The following is a 21,181-nucleotide window of genomic DNA, read 5'->3' as shown; positions in this document are numbered from 1 at the left end:
CTCCTAATTACTTTAAGTTATTCTGGAAGAAAGACTAGTTTAGATACACTCTCATTACTTCTTCGCATTTATTCTAAGGAACGAGTTACTAACTAAGTTGGTAACTCCCCGTTCGTGGGAATGAGCATCTACTCATCCCCTGTTGCATTGACTCATGCTACCTTCTCCACGGTACCTACTGTTATTTCAAGAACGCGGCCAATTGAGTTTCCATTCCTTTGAGGAGCCTGGACATTATGGATAAGTGGTCAGCTGAAACACTTCATAAATTCGTCGAGCTATGCTTTATCAGTAGAATTTGGTTACTCCAATGGCGCGTTTGTTGAAAATGTCTTATGGTTATTATTATTATTATTATTACTGTCGCCCTCAATACTGTCATATAACATTTAAGTAGATCAAGATGAACTGAAAGACAATCGATATTGCACTTGGAACAATTACACTCGCACCGACGCTCATTTTGCATTAACTCCATGTCCTAAATAACTTAGAAAGAAAATGCGGAAAACTGGCACTGAGAAAATAGATCAAATCAGGCACAACCATGACCAAGATCATTAACAATCTAATTTATTTTGACTTGTATGATTTAGGAAGTTTTATATTTCTGACATCTCATTCCCTTTAGATAAAACATAGTTGTACGGTTTATATCATTTTATCCGTAGTGGATAAACATTATTCAACTTGAATCATTTATAAGTAAATGGGCTAGCTTATTGGAACAAAAAATAATCAAGCTCTCTTCATCACGTGTAAAGGTGGCGATATGAGTCGGTTGGATAATAGGTCGAAATGACCCAGGTATGGCTGGTTGATCAACTAACGCCTTTTTGTCCATTTTTGTTTTTTTTTTCTCTAGAGATATAATATATTAGGTGTAGTACAATCAAAATAACTTATGTTATCATAGCAATAACCTAATTACCTAAATATTAGGTGCGGTTCAAACCGTTTGACCCGTTCCCTTTTACTCTTCTAGATAGTTTTTCATTCGACTCCTTGAGTGAGGTAAAATACAACCCAAAATAACTCATTCGTATACAAACCTAGGCACATAAAAAAACAGCCTATCAAAGAGAAGGGGATAGCAAAATCTAACATGAAAACTATGAGAAGTGAAGACAGAAACAAGTATAGAGTAAATGTGAGCCTTGAGATTACATTACTCATTTCATTGGCTCAAAAGCCTTGAATATAACATTTATCATCAAAATCCAACAGCCTAGGATAATGTGATGCCATCATTTTGGTCTCATGTGAATAACAAGAATTATTAATTGTGTAAGGATATATGAAACGTAAGAATTGCTATATTCATATCTACTAATATCTTGCTGGCTTCAAAAATTTGTCATATGGGCTTACAGCTGGTAACCTGAATGGCTCGTGTTGTCCGTACTCATTCAAACAAGAAAACGCCTGATCGTTCACTTCAGCCTAGTTACTTGTTGAAGATACCGGTTGCTGTCGCATAACATTCACACAAGTTGTTAACTTTAACCCCTTAACTGTTATACTCTTTTAAATTTAACCCATGTTATTTGTTGTTTTATTGTTGTTATATTATTAGTATTAGTATTATTTTTGTTATTATTATTGTTGTTGTTGTGGTTATTATTATATTTGGCAACACATTGCACGTGTTTGAGATGACATGCAACATGTTTAACACAACTATTAAGCCCAAACTAAGGGTGTTAACGGTCCAGTTTTGAAAGAAAGAAAGAAAGATGTTTGCCAAAGGAACATGGATTCTTACATAATTTGATCCAACTGGAGTATGCTCCTTAAAACTCTGAAGAACAGACATTCTCTGCCGTTTTCCAGTCACAAGAGCCTCACACTGGTTTTTTATTTCATCAAAACTTAAATTTATTGATGAATTCGGCATGTTTTCAACATGTGCGGTTTCCACTACCTGTTTGTGACACAACAAAATAGAAAACTAATCATTAATTGGTGTCATAAATATATTTTTCATTTCCTGAAATTTCAAGGGAGTATTGACTGTTAATATCTGAGATGATAACAACCCGAAAAAACAATAACACAAAAGTAAACTGAACAGACTTACTGATTCCAATAGCTGGCTGACACTTATAACGTCAAGCGAATCAATGGGTTTGGGATCAGACTGGCTTCCACATTGGTCCAAAGGATCTTCATTTGCTGATTCAGTATGAGGTATAACCTAGGAGAACACAAAAATTGCAAGTGTGTTCTATAAACATGAAAATTGCAACATTTGACTTGACAAGCAAGTGTTTGACTATGATTAGAAAGGAGGGAAATTAAATGCAGCAAAATGTTATATGGGAAATATAACCTGATCAAAATCATGAATATCCATCTGTGAAAATGACTGTTGTGTCCCCATAAACGGTGGGACTTCCATAGGATACTCATCATCAGGCATAAACCACTGTGAAAGTTGGGACTTCATATCCGACACTTCGTTCTGCAAAACATTCAAGAAAGAAATTAGAACAAATGCTATGAGACACTTATTTCTCTCTATGCGCACATGTGAATACCTCTGATGATTTGCTAAGACATGATACCAAGTGTGTTGAAACCGCATCTTTTAATTGTTGATCCTTTGATTCTATTTCAGAGAATGACTTCATTGCAGAAGCGTCATCTGTGTGTTCTGCGTAACAGTTTTTGTCACCTGGTTTTGTACCAATAGCCCGAAGCCTAATATCTCCATCCAACACCAAATTAGGATCTACCTGAATATAATACACTAAATTTAGTAAACATACTACTGACATACATGCATACTAATTTGTACAAACTTGCATTAACATCAGGTTTACAAACAAGTCATTAAAATTTAAAAAAGATAAAAGCAAAAAGATGTGAGTAGTATGAAGTGAAAACTAACCGTTTCTTCAATCAATGTAGATTTAACCAAACCAACTAACTCTGGAAGCTGGCATGCCTTTGCAGAGACAATAATCATGTATGAAGCCAACATAAACATAGGCCTTTTCTGGGATGCTTGCAGGCTACCTTTATAATATACAAGGAATCAACAGAACAAAACTACCTTATCACCATAGAAAAGCCACAAAATAGATATTTATCTCACTGAATTACAATCTCTTGGTTTTGATAGAGAACCTCATAATTGTTATAAGTGTGTTACATCAAGAAGTCACAGCTGGGGCGAATACCTTGTCGATTCAAAGAGATGCTTCTGTTGGAAAATGCCAGCTGGAAAAACCTAAGTAAGGCCACATGATATTGATTCTGAAGATAACCATGCACACCATTAAGCACATAGACATCATATGAATGATATATAATAACATGAATGTTGAATTTCAGTTACTGATACCTTTGACAAAATAGATGATAAAGCAAGAGTATACGTATGCGCCATAGCCTCAAAACATTCAGGGTTATTTTGCATGGATGTTGCTTGAATCCAAATGGATGAAAGGATAAGACTCGCTTGATGGCCACTCAATCGCATGGAACTAGAGGTCTGTAAAATAAAAATAAAAAAAACAAAATAGAATATTTTTGGTAAAAAAAATTACCATCTATGTTAAGTAAAATAGGTAAAACATGATCATACTGTATTCCCATTACAGGTAGAAGTGTCTTCAATGATATCATTGTCTTTCTCCGTTGTTTCTTCATCTATGGTTTCAAGTACAGTACTTTTGTTGCTTCCATCTTGCAATATCATTGTTGGAAAGCCAGCTTCTGAAGAAGGTATTAAATCTTGGATTGACCAAGTTTGATGTAAAGACGGAATCAACACAATAGAGAAAACACGGTGTGCAAGAACTCGTGTTTCGTGATCTGTGTGTGACATTGCCAAGAGCAAGTGATGAAAGAGAGCCTCAGGGAACACCTAAAAGGATTCAAAAAATTAAGATTAGCACTAAATAATATACTTTGCGCAATCATATTTGATACAACCTTTTGGGAGTAGGTTTTGTTTGGAATGGAACTGATAACTTGTGCAGTCCGATAAATAGCAGAAACATTTGCTCTAGCCAAGTCAGCAGTAGTCGGGATATTCTCTAGCGCGATAGCCATAGTCTTGAGAATGGGTCCCACATCACCAAGCTACAAATAATCAAGTAAAAAGAGTCATGCATTTATTTTACTTTGCATCAAATTTAATGTTAATAGAGCATTACAAACCTTACATGAGAGATTTGAGATGCAGTTTTCTAAACCACTTTGAAGATCCGAGCTTGAAGGTTCAGATGATCTAATTAAACATTTGCGTAAGTGTTTAATAAGATCAGATATTGCACCAACAATGGTGACTGAAGCATGATGCTTTACATGTCCTCACAGTTGTGTTGTAACACTTATGATCTGCGACTGCAAAACGGGCTGCTTGCTAACATCTTTGTTATCCAGATGTTTAACCAAGATTGGTAATAATAAGTGGGACCTGTCATCTGAGTTCACATGGAAAAAGTTATAACTATATACCAACACAACTTAGGGGTGTAAACAAGCAGGGCCAAGCTCGAGCTCATTTCAAGCTCTTTTACTAAAGCTCGAGCACGGCTTGTTTATTATTATCAATTTATAGAAATTTATAATTATATTTAAATATTTTGAGAAAAACCTTAAACAAGCCTAAGCTTGGCTCAAGCTCGTGTGTGCAGTAGCTTAAACGAGCCAAAGCTCGGCTCGAGCTCGGTTGTGCGGTGTGAAATTGATACATAGAAGTCCAAAAGAGTTAAAACTTAAAAATACACAAGGCTCAAGGAGCCTAAACGATCTTCCCATGCAAGGCCCGAGCTCAGGCCCGGGAACTAGACGTGCTTTATCTCAGGATCAGGCTCAGGCTCAGGCTCAGGCTCAGGCTCAGGCTCAGCTCGGGCTCGATAAGGATTGGCACATTTTGAGCTTTTTTTCGATCCAATCTCGAATAGTTCGGATCAGTTAGGCTCGTTTGCACCCCTATGAATAATCATGTATTAAGACTTGAAAAGGGAATCTAAGTTCTCCTAGTAACCTGTTTCATCCAAAACCGTCAACAGATACTGCAAAACCGAAAAGGCAAGCCCTTTCTCTGGTACCCAAAGCTTATTGGTGTCAAATTTGTGAAGAATAGGCTCCAGCACACGTCTCAGATTTGTGCCCTGCTTGCGGTGCGCGCATATAATGTATATATGTGTGAACCCTCGGGTGGGCAAAAGTAAAATTGCACTAATTTTGACGTTATTTTACTAATCTCGTGAAAATAATGTTAAAAGTGATGGAAGGTTAATCAGGCATCATGTGGTGGCGTTGATAGTCGAAAGACAAGGGTACATGCACCAATCAGCCAGCGTCCCGATGATTGAGTGTTATGTGCCTTATGTCCAAGGCTTGATGCAAAACTAGTATAGAGCCGGGGGTCTCACCGGAAGCAGCCTCTCTATCCCCATGGGGTAGAGGTAAGGCTGTCTACATCTTACCCTCCTCAGACCCTACCATAGCTTTGCTATTGGTGGGATATACTGAGTACGATGATGATGATGATGATGACACGTCTCAGATTTGTCAAACCGGTTGCAGACCGGACCATGTTATGCAAGCAAGCCCGGGCCCAATAAGAAGGGTTCTTGTGTGCATCCCTGAACATAATCACAAACAATCAAGACTAGCAAAATATGAGCCAAAAGTATGTACTTACACCAAAGGGGCATCTTTAGGGTTGACTAAATCTGAGGTCTTGCTAAAGTCGGAGAATGAAGGAGCATGTTCATGGCCTTGAGAATGTTGCCTGTTGTACTTTTTGATTTCTTGGTTCATTTCAAAGTCTGTATAATTCTCCAAAGTCACTGATATAATCTGTTTAGAATTGAGAATAGAATTCAACACAGCTCATAATTGAACATATTTGTTTGTAAACTACAAACAGATTATTGAAATCACCATGCTTTTCTACTAATGCAACATACATTCTCAAAGTCCATAGAGACATGAGGCTGCTCTCCCAATAATCGCACCTGGTCAAAAATATTAAACAGTTATATTGGAACGTCTTCTGTTGTGTTATTAAGCATGCATACAAAAAAATGTTTAAATATTATATAAAGATAAAGAAATGAAGTGAAAAGAAGTGTACCATAGAGGCTAACACTTCAAGTCCTGCGGATTTTAGCCTTAATACTCTTTCATCATCTCCAGCTTCTTCAGCTAGTTGACATAGCTTTGGAATGAGGCCTTCTAAGTTGAACAAGTATGCATTGTCTATCTGCCAAATGATTTCATAGTTAAAAGGAAGTTATGTTAAGTTATTGATGTGAATTGAGTACCTGATTGCTTATGAAGTTGATAAGAGCATTACAACCAAGAATTTGCATTTCGTGGTTTTGTGTTTGCTCTAGTAGACTCCCAATGATTCCCAAAAAACTACTCGCAAACAGAGGCCTAAAATATAATACATAATGATATGTTAAAACATATGCCTTCAGGTTACTTGAGTCAAAACTTTAAACTCCATATGGGAGAATGCATTCAGTTAAAAGTAACACTGAAAGTTAAATGAGATATCATAGAAAAGATATTTAAAAGTAATAGCCATTCCAGTGATATAATATTTAAACTTACATCTGCTGCTTACAAGAGGATAGCAATTTCCCGTAAATGAGCAGTACAGCTTTCACTGCACCCATGTTTTGATTCCGCAAATTCTTGTAAAACTTTTGCTCTAGGTAATCAGTAATCTGTAAAGGGAAGAAATCATAGGCAACTTCATGAATGGATCATGAAAAGCAGATAGATGCTAAATTTACCTTGGGTATACGTAACGGATTTTTAGAAGCATATTCACAAAGCTTTCCAATCTTGCGCTCGTTTGGCTCACCACTCTGCCATTCCATCATAATCAGATTAGAGAATGTTTATTATTCCAGAAGTAGAAAATATAGGTGCACAAAAACAAATATAATGCAGCATGTTTTGTTACAATAAATTATTTGATTCTGATTACTACTGCATATCAGTATATATAATCTGATTAAAAATATTGCATAAAGTAAGGGACCTGAGAGCGTGGGAATATTTCTGCAAGAAGATTCTTATATCGTTTTACGGGATGTCTTGACCTAGCCCGCAACGAAGGACAGCATACACATAGAAAGCTACAGACGGGAAGAACCCGCCTCGAAATAACCCCCATTTTCTCAAGAATATAGAGTTAATCTTCTCTGCAAGATAATAATAATAATAATAATAATCTCAGGTGCCAAAATGTAACGCAATGAGTGGCACTGGCCGGCCATGGGGTTAATATTCAAAATGACGATTTGATTATAATAACAAATGGAGATTTAGATCAGATTACCTAGGAAAATTGGTCAGAGTATAATGAAGGGATAAGAGCTTGGGGTGTGGATCTGGATGGGATGAGCACAGAGAATTAAGTAATAGATCTGTAACCGCATGATTACAATTGAAGATGGAGGGAGTTATTATATTGAATTGAATTGAATCATGAGGCGAATCAACCACAGCAACAATCAATCGGTCTGATTCTACTTTTTGAACATAAGAAGAAAAGGATGAATCTACGTGGAATGCATGCTAGCTTCATCGTATGAAAACGTCCCCCCAATTAATTAATAAATAAATAAATAAAATATTATTAATGTAACAAAACTAACCACTTTTTTATTTTTCATTTGGTTTCGGAGGGGGACTAGACAAGTAGACAGCATTTACTAGTTGGATCCTTGAACTGAATTAGTTTTATCTTACTGTACCGGCATAAATTCAGACGAGTGTTCACATGCGTAGGTCTTAGGTGAGTGTTTTCTGTAAATCGAAATACGAGTGTATCTTGATGTTGTGGTAAATTTATATTCCTATTTATGAGTGTTCCATTTATTCTTATTTATGAGTATTGGTATGTATAGTAGATTATTACAGGGACAATATTGAACCAGAATTTATAAATATGAAAATCTATATAATTTTTAGCATCATACTTGGAGTAGACTTGGAAGCTATGCAGTTAATGCGGAAAAATATCGGATATCGGTCAAGGACCGATATCTGAGATATCGGTAACTAATATGTATGTATATAATGTTACTTTTATACTTTTTTATGTATAAATTTATAAGTTTAAGGATAAAATGTAAACTAGTGAAGATAAAAGAGGTTAATTATTAGAATATACAAACTAATATTAAACTTTTTATGTAAAAGTTTATAAATATCAAGTATTAAATGTAAATTAGTGAAAAGGAGAGGGCTAAATTTTAAAATACCTAAACTTTTATTAAACCTAAAAAATCTTAAAAGCACGTCTTCTTCCTCACTTCCTAGAGGCGCCGCTCTTTCTCGTTTCCGGCGAAAAGTAGCCGGAATTAACAGTCCAAGTTCTATATTTGATCAATAAGTGGTCGCCAAGTACGTTTAAAGTAACAAGCTAATCGAATTTGAAAGCCTTTCCAAGTTCTGGATATATAAATGGCCAACTCGAGAAAAGCAGTGATATAACCGATATTACTAAAGCAAAATATCGGCAATATATCGGTTATTATCGCCGATAATATCGGGACCGATATTTTGGATCGATATATCGCCGATATTAACTGCATAGCTTGGAAGCCACACGTATGGCGGGAACACTGTTGTGGATGTCCCCATACTAAATAAAAAAAACTCAATTGAGCTGATAAATCAAACTCTTCCAATCTTCCTAACTCTATCAGGTTTTGAAAATTTCATTATTAGTGTGATTATTATTTCATTTAACATTTGTTTATTTTTTTTTCTAATTGTTGTGTTTGCCAACTTTTTTAGAAAATCTAAATACATAGTTTTAGTTTTTCTATAAACACTTCGATGTAAAATTTAATAAAATGAGTTATTTTAATTGAAATTAGGTTATTTTAACTTTCTATTATATTTATTAGCCTAACAAAGTTTATGGTTAAATAATAATAATAATAATAATTATACTATATATAAATAGAAACTCATAGCTATAGTAGAAAGATTTCGGTCCAATCAGTGGCTGTCATATGGTAGCCACTAAGTTTCCTTTTTTTTATTATTTCCTAACTCTGTTTTAGAATATATTGATTTGAAACTAAATGAAGTGGCAAAAATAATAGCTGGTGTGGTCTTGTTGTGTTGTTTCAAGTTGTAGATCCTAAGTTTGAGCTCTTGGAGCCAAATTTTTTTTGTTTTGTTTTAGTATTTGTTCATTTGAAAGTAATAAAAGTAACAAAAAAGGAAGCTGCTGTTGTGGTATTATTTTGTTGTTGCAACTTGCAAGTCCCGAGTTCGAACCTTCTTGAAGCCTTTTTTTTGTTTTTTTAAATAGAAATAGATTTTTGTATTCATAGATTTCATACTTAGTCAAATAATGAAAAAGTAAGATGATGTGATGTTTTGTTTTAAATACGTCAGTTTTAAGAATTATTTTTTGGGTTTGGTTTTGATACCGTAAAGAACGTTGCCGATACTAATCGAATTCGCGTAAACTTACGGAAACGACGCCAGGGTGTAACCAACACAGAACTGCCCGGCGTGCTCCGACGCAATGCGCAAGTTAACAAACCTAGTAGTTATAATAATAATAATAATAATAATAATTTGTATTCATGTGAATTAATTAATTAATTAATTAAAAATAGTTTAGAGGTAACTGCGTTAAGGAAGTGTGTGTTTGGGATTCCTTACACTCAGGAGCTAAAATAATGAAATCCCAAACACCCCCATACCTTACCTTTGACAAACGGAACGTTACATGGGGTTAGGGTTTCTGTGAATCAATCGGTGGTCAAAGAAGATGTCGAATGCAAACCCTAATTCTCCAATTATTCTCAGCAGCGATGATGATGACCCAATAATCGTAGAGAAAGAAAAAACAATAATAATAATGCCAGGAGGAGCAGCATCGACCAGCATTAATCCTTCATCATCATCTGTCACTCAACAACTCAACCACCAGAGCAAAACCAAGAAGACCAAGAAGAAGGAGATAATCGTTCTTCCGGTAATCAAATTGCAAATTATCTTTTTTGCTGTCTTTAAAATTTGTGGAAAAAAAGCTCATGTTATAGTGCATAAGTTTGATGATGACATTCATATCTGTTTAAATATCTGTGAATTTGATGTTTATAGCTCTTATAATTTGTTTTGAGTAACAGTTGGAATTGTTTATTGATATACTAATCAGAATCAGCTAGCTTTTCATAGCAATGTCAGAACTTTTAAATTTATTATAATCTTCAATCCACCAATAATGTAAAAACAATCATTTTTAAACGACTCAGTTTTGCTATCTAAAAAGGGCTAACGGCACAACTTGTTGCCTGTGTGCCTTCTATTTCAATTAGTAGCTTATCTTAAATGACTTATCCAACTTTTTCACCCTGAATAAGCAGAGAAACTGTTTAAATAAGCACCCCCCAACAACAAACAGGCATTAATAGTCACAAAATATACTCAAAAACTTCAAACAGAGTGTTTTGTATCTTAGAGTTTCCAGCATTTGTAACTTGTAAGTCTGCGTCAATATGAACGTTAAGTAAGTTTTAGTCATTAATGAGATTTTTTTTTTGAGTAAGCATAACTTAGATCTTAAGATGCATGTGGGTGTGATTTGTTTCTTTTTCCAGTTGGTTTTGTTGAAACTATAATATTATTTATTTTTATATAATATTATTTATTTTTACTTTTCACAGGGTAAATATTGCTTTATATGCAAGAAAGGTAATCATCGTGTGAAATACTGTCCAGAGAAATCCAGTTGGGGAACTCAAAGCACTAAAATTTGTTTGAATTGTGGTGATGTTGGGCATGAAATGTTCTCATGCAAGAGCATGTATTCTCCAGATGACCTCAAGGTTAGTAGTATCTTTTTGGCTTCATCTATCTACATTTTTGTTGTTTTTGTTTAGTGTAAGTTTTATATTTGTTATTTTGTTTCAGGAAGTACAATGTTATGTTTGCAAGTGTTTTGGCCATCTTTGCTGTGTTAATTATGCTGATGATGGCTCAATAGAGGTTTCTTGTTACAGATGTGGCCAGTTGGGCCATTCTGGTTGGGTAAGCTCTTCACTAGTTCAAACTATTAAAAATAAATTGGATTAATTTTCAGATAAATTGTTTGTGCCAGTCTATATTGAAGAGGAAATTTAGGGGAACATACTATATAATAAATAAAAGATCAGTCATGTCATGTGTGGTCTTCATATTACTTCTCACCATTTATTTACCGTCTCTCTCTCTTATTAAATACACCCTGTATATTGTAATAATGATTTTTCTGTAAAAAAGTTCTAATTATACTAATAAAACAAATTTATTATACAATAAATCACATTTTTTATCAGATTATCTTTTATTTTAATAAATAATAAACTTCGGAATTTAATCCTGTAACTTTTGTTTTTAACCAAATAGTAAATGAAACTCAAATTACATTAAATAGTAAGTAATGTATTTTTGAAACCCAGTTAGACTATGTGTAGTGGAGGGCTACAAAATTGGGGTGGGGGGGGGGGGGGTTTCGACATGTGGCGTCACGTCAGCAGAGGAGCTATTTTCATTTTAGGGATGTAGTGGTGTTCCACATCAAAAATCCCCCCCCCCCCCCAAGGTCTAATTATTTTTCAACCCTAAACAACGCAAGCCCGGCTACAAATCTACACCCCCCCCCCTTTATCACCTGGGGGGGGGGGCAGTGTTCCACATGAAAATTGCCCAAAAAAAAACCCCCAATGTCGCATACTACACATGACCTTATGTATTAACTATTACATATTTTTGAATGTTTAATTAAAATCATTAGTAGATCTAATACATTTTTCACCTATAAGATGCAAAAAGGATTTAAAAATTTTGTGTATTTGATATTTTCCACCCCGTATAGTACACAGTTTCTAACCTGGTTGATATATATAAAAACAAAATAAAAAATTTAAACATACACATAATGCAGAATTTATAAGTTATATACATATACATATATATATATATATATCAAATTCTTGTTATACTTTTGGGTTATAATTTCTTTGCATATTAAAATTTGGGCTTTAGTTAAAATGAGCTAATGCGCGAACCAACGAGCCAATGTGAAGTGACTTGCTAGCTTTTTGAACAACCCTATTGTCAATAAGCCTGTATCAAGATTATTACTAATCTTATCATACAACTTTTTTGTTTTAAAGCTACATAATCTTTCACATTATTCCATATTTTCAATTTGATCCTTATTATAAATATTTACATATGTATTTGTGGAGTTTTGTCTGTTTTGACGTGTAGCTTGCTTGGTTAGATTTAGAGGTTTTATTTAGGCTGATATGGTGGCTTTGTGCAGGAATGTGCAAAATTGCATGCAGAATCAGGCAGTGAATGGACTCCTAGTTCTTGCTGTGTGTGCCATCGGGAATCCCATACGACATGTAAATGCATTGGTGTTCCTAGGGTAATGGGCTTTTAGTTAAATACTTGTATTATTGCCTGTTTGATCTATTACAAATTAAAACATAACCCAGTTGACCCATTTGTAAGTAAGAGTGTAAACGAGCCAAGCCTGAGCTTGGCTCTTTTAACCAACTAGAACTTGATCAAGCTCAAGCTCGACTCGTGCGTAGTTTTTCTAGCTCGAGCTCGGCTCGTTTAAATCTATTAGTTAGTTGATGTACATGATTAAATAAATTATACATAGCATAATAAACATGCTTTAGTTATTTTATCAATTTATAGGTATTAATAATAATAGTTATTACATAAACCTATCATAATATATAAATGCAAATTACTCAAATAAGACACTTTTAGGCTCAAAAGTCAGCCTGGGCTCATTTATTTAACAAACCTATTTTTAAGCTCGAGCTTGTTTAGTCGAGCTTTTAGATAGCCGATCTTGAGTAGCTGTTTGCTACTGCTAGGGTATTTATCGTTCTTTTTAACAATATTTAAGTGGGTTTTTTTCTTTCTTCGAGTTTTAAGAAGGTAAAGAGGAAAAAGGATCCCTCGATCCCTGAGACGGAGGTGGAGAAGGAGAAGAAAAGGGAAAGGAAGATGAAGAAGATGATGAGGAGGAGGATGGAGAAGAAGAATGAGATGGACTCAATGGGTAAACGTGGTAATGATTTAGGAGCAAAATCTATACCTCCTCAACCGAATCCAAAGGGTTCAGGTAGTTTGATAACCGAGCATCCTCCTGCCTATAATCATAACTTTAACCATAACTATAACCATGGGCGGGGATATCCTATGGCCGTTCACAGATTCCAATTTAATGGTGGTAGCGGTAATAGTTCAGGCTTTCATATCAATCCAGGCATGTTTCATGCAGCAGGCTATAATAGATATCAACATAGGTTTTCTGCACCTGGATTTAGAAATTCGAGTAGTTATGGAAGAGGAGAACATGGCTGAGGTTCTTAGTCTTCTTGCTGACCCCAACGAGTACAGTTAGAAGACCGACCGATAGGCTATGTAGATATGACAATTGGTTGCAACAACCTTTTGGTATTGTTTTTGGTTTTATGTTCTTTTTGGGAGTGAATACCAAATGTTTCTTTGTTTCATTGTAACACATTTTTATATGCTGTGTAAGATAGAACAGAAGCAGAAAAACAATTTTTTTTAGAATATGTAAACATTGGTTGTTGTTGTAGGAAGTGACTCTTCATTGGATCATGTGAATATCAATTCGTTGGGTGTTGATTATTTAAATGCTGAAAAGTGGACATGGATTTTGAAGCAGGAATCCGCGCGTATTAGTTTCAGACAGATGATCCATGAATATCAAATTCGAGCATTTTGGGCGAGCACAATTTTCGTGTAGCCTAATCATTTGTAAGGATATTTCTCTTTGTGATTGAACTCTGGTGAGAGAATAAGTATTTGTTTGGAAAAGGAGAGGCAAAAGTAGGGACATATGTCCAACTAGAGGTGTTCAAGTTCGATTCGGATTTGAAAATGTTAAAATTCGACTCGATTTGAATTCAATTATCACTGTTCAAATTCGTTTTTAAAAAAACTGAATTCGATTCGAATTCAAGTCTGGTAATCAAATTCGAATCAAATACAAATCTATAATTTTCAAAAAGCATTATGACCCAGTTACGAAGTTCTTAGTCTCAACAAAAGGGGAAAATGATTTGATGTCTTAGCCGTTAAAATTATCCGAAATTTAAATGCCTGATACGAGTTTTAGAAAAAGACCCTTATATAAAAATACCTTCCAAAATGGACCAATAAAACATCTTAGTAATAGGTTATCTACAAGTCCATTACTTCATTAGTATGTCCAGGCTCAGTAACATATTATTAGATTGTTTGATGTCGATGGACTTGTTCAAAAATTGAAGCTCTTGTTGATTTTTTATCATCCAAGTTCACTTATTAATGTTAAAAAAACATATATATTTATATGTGTGTATAACTTTTTTTTAAAATTATATGCTCTCATCAAGACCATGCCTAGACGTTGGCCGAGCCCTGTACGAGACTGAGATGGCCCTGACTACTTATAAGTTATGAATACTTATGCTACTTAGACGATGCTCATCATCCGTCAAAGTACAATCCAAATATCACTATATGAGATATAACAAAACTATGAAGGACTAATAGTTATGTACAACTATGAACTGCTTAAGTCTGATGTAGGCCCACTAAGACCCACTTGTCCCGTGTCACTACAAATATGAGAAAAGACCATGCAACTTACAAAGACTGAACCAACATAAAAACAACCAATTGAAGAAAAGGTTGTCAAGTCTAAATGATAAACGCATCTGGCAGATGTAAAAATATGCTAAAGAGAGATCAATATGTGAATTAATACAACTCTTATACATAGAAAATATACTTGTGTATTAATTGAAATAACGTGTATGTGTTAGGTGGTTAATTCGATGACTAATTACTACATAACATACAAAGTAACGAGAGCATTCTTTTTATTTTAAACTTTAGGTTTGTATTTGATACATATGTAACAAAAATTTGTTTCAATAACCAAAAACTAAATAGTTACGTGATATCACGATATATCATCCCGTATTTCTCATTTTTGAATTTATAATATATATAAACTAGTTTTAGAGCCCGTGTCACACACGGGATAATTTAAATTATAAAATTACAAATAAAACAAATAATTACATAACCTATATGAAAAAATATATTGCATATATATTGTATCTATGCTATGTGTACATAAATTAATTTTATATATATCATAAAATGATTTTTTTAAATGAACTTAATAAAAAAAATGCACGTGTATAAACGTGCCCAATAACCCTCTTTTTATTGAAAATTTCATTCTTAGTGTCATATGTGTATAATTGAAAATTTTTTGGTTATTAACCAATTTTGGGAATAAAACTTCTCAGAATATAGTAGTTCTAACCACTCAATCTGAATATAGAATAAGTGTTACCTTTGTTGATATATTTATCAATTTACCACCCATCGAATGAAAGTAGAACATTAAATTGTAACGACGGATGTTCTTCAAAAATTATTTTTTTATGAGCTACACCATGAAAAAGATCTTGATAAATTTCAGGGAGCTTCTCGACTTTGTCATAATAACAACATAAAAATAGCATGTTAACTCATTCTATTTTATGAATATTTTGCTTCATTTGAGCATAGTTTTGCATGACATGCTTCCCATACAACATAGCATATATTTATAATTAATGATTAAAAAATTACTTTGTAAAATGAAAGCATATTCGAGTTTTGTTTTTCTTTACAATCTTCTATAACATACATAATACAATATGTTAATGATAACATTTGAAATTATATTCTTTTCAATCTTTGACAAACATGGTTTATTGTTGATTTTTGGATTTCACCTTGTATTTTTTAATACATAGTAAATAATATGTTAATATTTATTTTTATAAAAATGTATAGATATAATATAAATTGAGTATAAAAGGAAAGCGAATATTTATTAATCTATCTACCTATTCTAATAAACTAAAATAAATGGGGACGCTTGTCATGTTTTGGTTAATTCTCACAAATTTTTTCCTTTCAAAACTAATATACCCTAAGAGCATTCCCAATGGATTCTCTAAATTATGTGAGGGGTTCTCCTTTTTTAGAGATGGTTAAAAATGGTTGTGAGAGAATGAGAGAGAAAATGTTACTGTTCATGGTTAAATTTGAAGAATCGCATTGTTAATCTCTATAATTTTTTAATGTTTTTGAAAGTGGTTGTGAGTGAATAAGAGAGAAAATGTAATGATAAAAGTATAAAAAAATATTATTTAATTGAAAATGAGATAGAATAGATAGTGTTTTTAGTGTAATTATAGAGATAAAGATAGAGGATTGAATGAGAATGCTCTAATATATGTAATAAATCAATAATTATTCACTTTCCATTTACACTATATTTATATAATATCTATATATTTTTATAAATATAAATATTAACATATTATTTTACTATATATTTCAAAATACTTGGTGAATTCCAAAATCCAACAACAAATCATGTTTCTCAAATGAAAATTGTTTCGGGTTTTTTTGTGGAAGTTAAATTTTATTTTATGGGTCAAAAATTGGTAAATAAATTGTTTGGTACAAGTTAACTACATTTAGGTCAAAATTTGTTACGGGTCAAAAATGAAAATTTTGAGAATGCAAAATAGATTTATCGTTAAATTTGTTATGAGTTCAAAGTGTTGACTTTAAAATGTCAAAAATATGAAACTTAGAATTTTAAACATGATTCGGGTTTCAAGTTTATTTTTTCTTTATCTTTAAGGGCATTTTTTGAAATAATAAAAAGGTTCAGGATTTGACAAATTGACTATTTTTCCCTCAACTATTAAAATTTAAGAAAATATTGCTTACACTTTCGACATGCCACCCCCATGCCTATCAATGCTTCTAGCTTTTATCAAATTTGAAATATTTATGTCAACATTAATTTTTCCTTCAATGGTGATTAAAACGTTGTATAGGAAGCATGTCATGTAAAACTATGCTCAAATGAAACAAAATATTCACAAAATTGAATTGGTTTACATGCTATTTTTTATGTTGTCAAGAAGCCCTCTGAAACTTATCAAAATCTTTTTTTTGGTGTAGCTCAGAAAAATATAGTTCTTGAAGAACATCAATTGCTACAATTTAATATCCTACTTTCCTTTGTTGGTGGTAAATTGATAAATATATCAATAAAGGTAACGTCTCTTTTGTATTTGGGCTGAGTGGTTAGAACTACAATCGTATGAGAAGTTTTATTTTTGAAATTGGTTCGTAACCAAAATTCTTTCAATTATACATATATGACACCGAGAATGAATTTTTCAATAGAAAGAAGCATTATCGGGTACGATTTTGCACGTGCATTTTTTTTATTAAGTTCATTTAAAAAAATCATTTTGTGATATAAATAAAATTAATTTATGTACATATTGTATAGATATAAGCATAGATGTAATACATTTTTTTTCATATACGCTATGTAATTATTTGTTTTACTTATAATTTTATAATTTGAATTATCCCGTGTGTGACACGAGCTCTAAAACTAGTTACATATATTAGGGTTAATTAAGATGTTGGTTTTGGAGGGAAAAGTATTGTGAGAATTAACAAAAAGATGACAAGTGTCTACAATTATTTTACTTTATTAGAATAGGTAGATGAAACCCCTAAAATCCTACATGTCGTGATGTGGTCACTCCCCCATTTTATGGAAGCCACTAAATTGCTTGATTTTTAAATGGAGCTCTCTCATTGATTTAACCCAAATTCATGGGTATGGGTCTTACCAAAATCAAATAGCTCTTAAACGGGTTATAACATCTCATTAAAATTAAAAATTTTAATCTTACCAATTATTTGATATGAAAATCCTATAAAATAGGGATATGCTAAAATTTAATATCCAATTTAAAAAGAAAAAGATCTTATTTATAATTAATAAATAATTTTATAGTAAAAAACATAAGCAGGTAATGGGTCACCAAATCCGGATAGCTTTCAAACGGGTTATAACATATCATTTATTTATGAAACCATTTCATCATAAAACCCTAAGTATATTATTAACTTTCTTACAATAAAGAAAATTAAAAGCATAAAAATAAATATTAAAAAACGAAAAATGTAAAACAACCATTCTCTCAAGCCATCAGATTGCTTTATTTGTAAATTTAGGCTTCTCACACATTTGACCCGAATTCACGGGTAAAGGTCTCACCAAACTCAGATAGCTCTTAAACGGGTTATAACATCTCATTATATTAAAAATTAATCTCATCAAATATTTGATATGAAAATCCTATAAAATAGGGATATACTAAAAATTAATATCCTATTTTATTAAAAAAAGATATTATTTATAATTAATAAACAATTTTATAATAAAGAAAATAAACGGGTAATGAGTATCACCAAACCCAAATAGCTTTTAAACCGGATTATAACATATCATTTACATTTATTTGTGAAACCATTTTATCATCAAATCTCAAGTATATTAATTATTAACTTTCTTACAATAAATAAAATTAAAATTCAAATATATATATATATATAAATATTAAAACGAATAATGTAAAACAACCCCGTAATATGGGGGATAAAATCTAGTTTTGTTATAAAAAAAAACACTAATGTAACGTGACACGATGAATTTTTAAATACAAAAGATTGAAATTACTTACATAAATGATGAAACTTAATTGATATATATGTAGTTATCCACCCGACTTTCAATGTCCACGTTATATATTTGGTTTGAATTTTGATTATTGTAAGAATTTGTGATCAATTCTCAATTATATCGTACACGTTTTCAAAATTATATAACGATTCAAAGAAATCACTAAAAGTTTTTTTATTATCTAAATTCTAAAGTGACTCAAATTTCATTTACAAAAATATATGTTTTCAAAAGTTACAAAAGCATTATTTATGTTTGTATGGGTATGCAGGTCTCATCCTTGGTATCTAAAATTCATTTGATCATCCTTTACGTTTCATTTTAATTTCCTATCATTTATAGCTAATTTCATTATTTTTTTTAGTTAAATCAGAGCATATGACAGCAAACCAGTTTTTTTATATCAATCCTCCTAAATTGCATGTTTGCTTCCAATTTTATCTTGAACTCCAAATTCAATAATCTAGCTGATCTCCACACACAAACGCACACCAAAATGACAACAAAAACTAGCAAGAATGAAAGATCAATTAACATGAAAATTCCACAAAGAAATTACATACATTTTCCAAATCTACATTAGCCACAAAGGATGAAAGTGAAAAAAAAAAATGAAACATAAACAATTGCTAGAGACCTAGAGTGATTTTAAAATATAAAGAATGAAACATGCAAATTGATACAACCATTAATTATACTTTTCTTGTAATCTCACTTGGTGACATTATGGATCACACGAAAGTTCTAGCAATAAAATCTAACAAAAAAAATTATACAACCTGGGATCCTACTAAACAAACTAAAGGCGAACATTTTCCTATGAATAAAACATAGACTAAATCGAACTATTTAGATAAGCCGTCTTGTTGTGTAATTTTATTTTGTTAGTTCGTCAATGTTTTTTCAGGCCTAATATGTCTTTCTTCCATGTACTCCTCTCTTGTATTGCAAAGAAACTTTAAAAGGCGCACATTGCAACGGTTTTTCCAAAAATAAATATATACATATATACATGTTTAGTTGTTGACGGCTACATTACGAACGTTCTGCAACGGGAAGCTCACTTATTTAATAAACCAACGAAAATGAACACATGTTTCATTCGTTCATTTATGTTTGTTTATCTTTATTCAGTTATGTTTGTGAACTGTTTATTTAGAATTTAAACAAACAAGCACGAAATAAACAAACACGAACACAAACGAAATATGTGTTGGATTAAGTGTAGAGGCGTAATTAGACGAGGGAGCAAACATGATGGAGGAATTAATGAATTAATTTATTTAATGAAAGAAAGTAAGATCGGAGTAAAAGAAGGGTTAAAAGGCGAAAAGCAAGTAAAGTAAAGTAAAGTAACCTGAGCCTGACAGCCTGATGGAGTAGGCCAAGCTGCTACTCATCTCTCTGTATGATTGGTTCGTTCATATTAATATTGCTTCTTCAATCTCTTTTGATTTGATTGAAACCAACCAGATCTAGGTCACTCCTAGGACTGAGTTTGCTATTTCAATTCTGCAATCAGGTCTTCGATTTCGCCAATTCTATTCAACCTCTGATTTTGATTGATTTCTGGTATCAATTCGATCTTCAATCTCTTATTATATTATTGATGCCGGATTATTACGATTTCATATTATTATTGTTGTTGTTGTTTTGCCGCCTTCTTCGCTGAGGTATATTTCTTCATTTTATTTTATCATAATTAAGTTTCATTCACTCTCTTCTTTCATATTTCTCACTATTCTTTTCCTCATAACACACACACACACACACACATATATATATTAGGTTTATTCCTAAATGCAGATTTATTTCTTTAGTTTTTTTTCACTGAAATCTGGTGCTGAAATTATTAATTAATAATGAAATCTAACAAACATTTTTTATGTTTGATTGCTTGTGCTTCTTGGATCACAATTTCAGATTAATTATAATAAGTTATCAGTTATGGTAGAATACAAATTTTAATGTGCTTATTCTATGGATTACTTGTTTTGATTATCAAATATTTCCTAGTTAATACCAGAAGTACATCTTAGAAGTTTCTTAGTTTTGATGTAGATTATTTAATGTTGGACACTGGTATTCTATGGATCGATTTTGAATTGGATTGTGGCTTCGTGATTAATAAGAACACAAGACACACTTACGTATATATATGAATTATGAGGTACATAATAAGTAAGATTGAGAATTAACAAACAAACAAACAGACTCTTGATCAATGATTACATGTTCAACCGATACAAGAACTGACTAAAACATATGCTTGATATGAACAGCATACTTATAGGTTATGAAACGGTGTGTACGTCACTGTTTCATGCCCTACTTGTATGTTCTAATACAAATGACGGCGTCTAGACCTAATTTCATGGCCTCCAGCCGTTAAATATCCAGTCATAGATTAAGTAAATAAACAAGTAGCGAGCCCAATCTTTTAATGGATTAGTAGATTGATAATGACATGAAGTCATGATCTCAAATAATTGATGAGAGATATTTGTTTGTGTT

General features: G+C 32.4%; 1 protein-coding gene and 1 pseudogene across 1 annotated transcript; one reads left to right on the top strand and one right to left on the bottom strand.

Moving 5' to 3' along the window:
* Positions 1-1,329: 1,329 nt before the first annotated feature.
* LOC143574612 (protein SEMI-ROLLED LEAF 2-like) lies at positions 1,330-7,156 on the bottom strand (annotated as a pseudogene).
* Positions 7,157-9,781: 2,625 nt separating this feature from the next.
* On the top strand, positions 9,782-13,389 carry LOC143574609 (uncharacterized). Its single transcript, XM_077059190.1, has 5 exons — positions 9,782-9,988; positions 10,680-10,841; positions 10,927-11,043; positions 12,323-12,430; positions 12,958-13,389. The coding sequence occupies exons 1-5, from the start codon at positions 9,782-9,784 to the stop codon at positions 13,387-13,389; spliced, it is 1,026 nt and encodes a 341-aa protein (XP_076915305.1).
* The last annotated feature ends 7,792 nt before the right edge of the window (positions 13,390-21,181 follow it).

The sequence above is a fragment of the Bidens hawaiensis genome, unplaced genomic scaffold (assembly GCF_021521415.1).
Source record: "Bidens hawaiensis isolate Kalapana, Puna unplaced genomic scaffold, B.hawaiensis_p1.1 tig00027066_1, whole genome shotgun sequence".
In the NCBI taxonomy this organism is placed as follows: domain Eukaryota; kingdom Viridiplantae; phylum Streptophyta; class Magnoliopsida; order Asterales; family Asteraceae; genus Bidens; species Bidens hawaiensis.
The sequence above is the reverse complement of the archived record's forward strand: the minus strand, read 5'-3'. Positions and strand labels throughout refer to the sequence as shown.

Coding starts and splice junctions, on each gene's coding strand:
- LOC143574609 (XM_077059190.1), top strand. CDS start 9,782: ATGTCGAATGCAAACCCTAATTCTCCAATTATTCTCAGCAGCGATGAT. Junction 10,842..10,926: donor ATTCTCCAGATGACCTCAAG/GTTAGTAGTATC, acceptor ATTTTGTTTCAG/GAAGTACAATGTTATGTTTG. Junction 12,431..12,957: donor AATGCATTGGTGTTCCTAGG/GTAATGGGCTTT, acceptor TCGAGTTTTAAG/AAGGTAAAGAGGAAAAAGGA.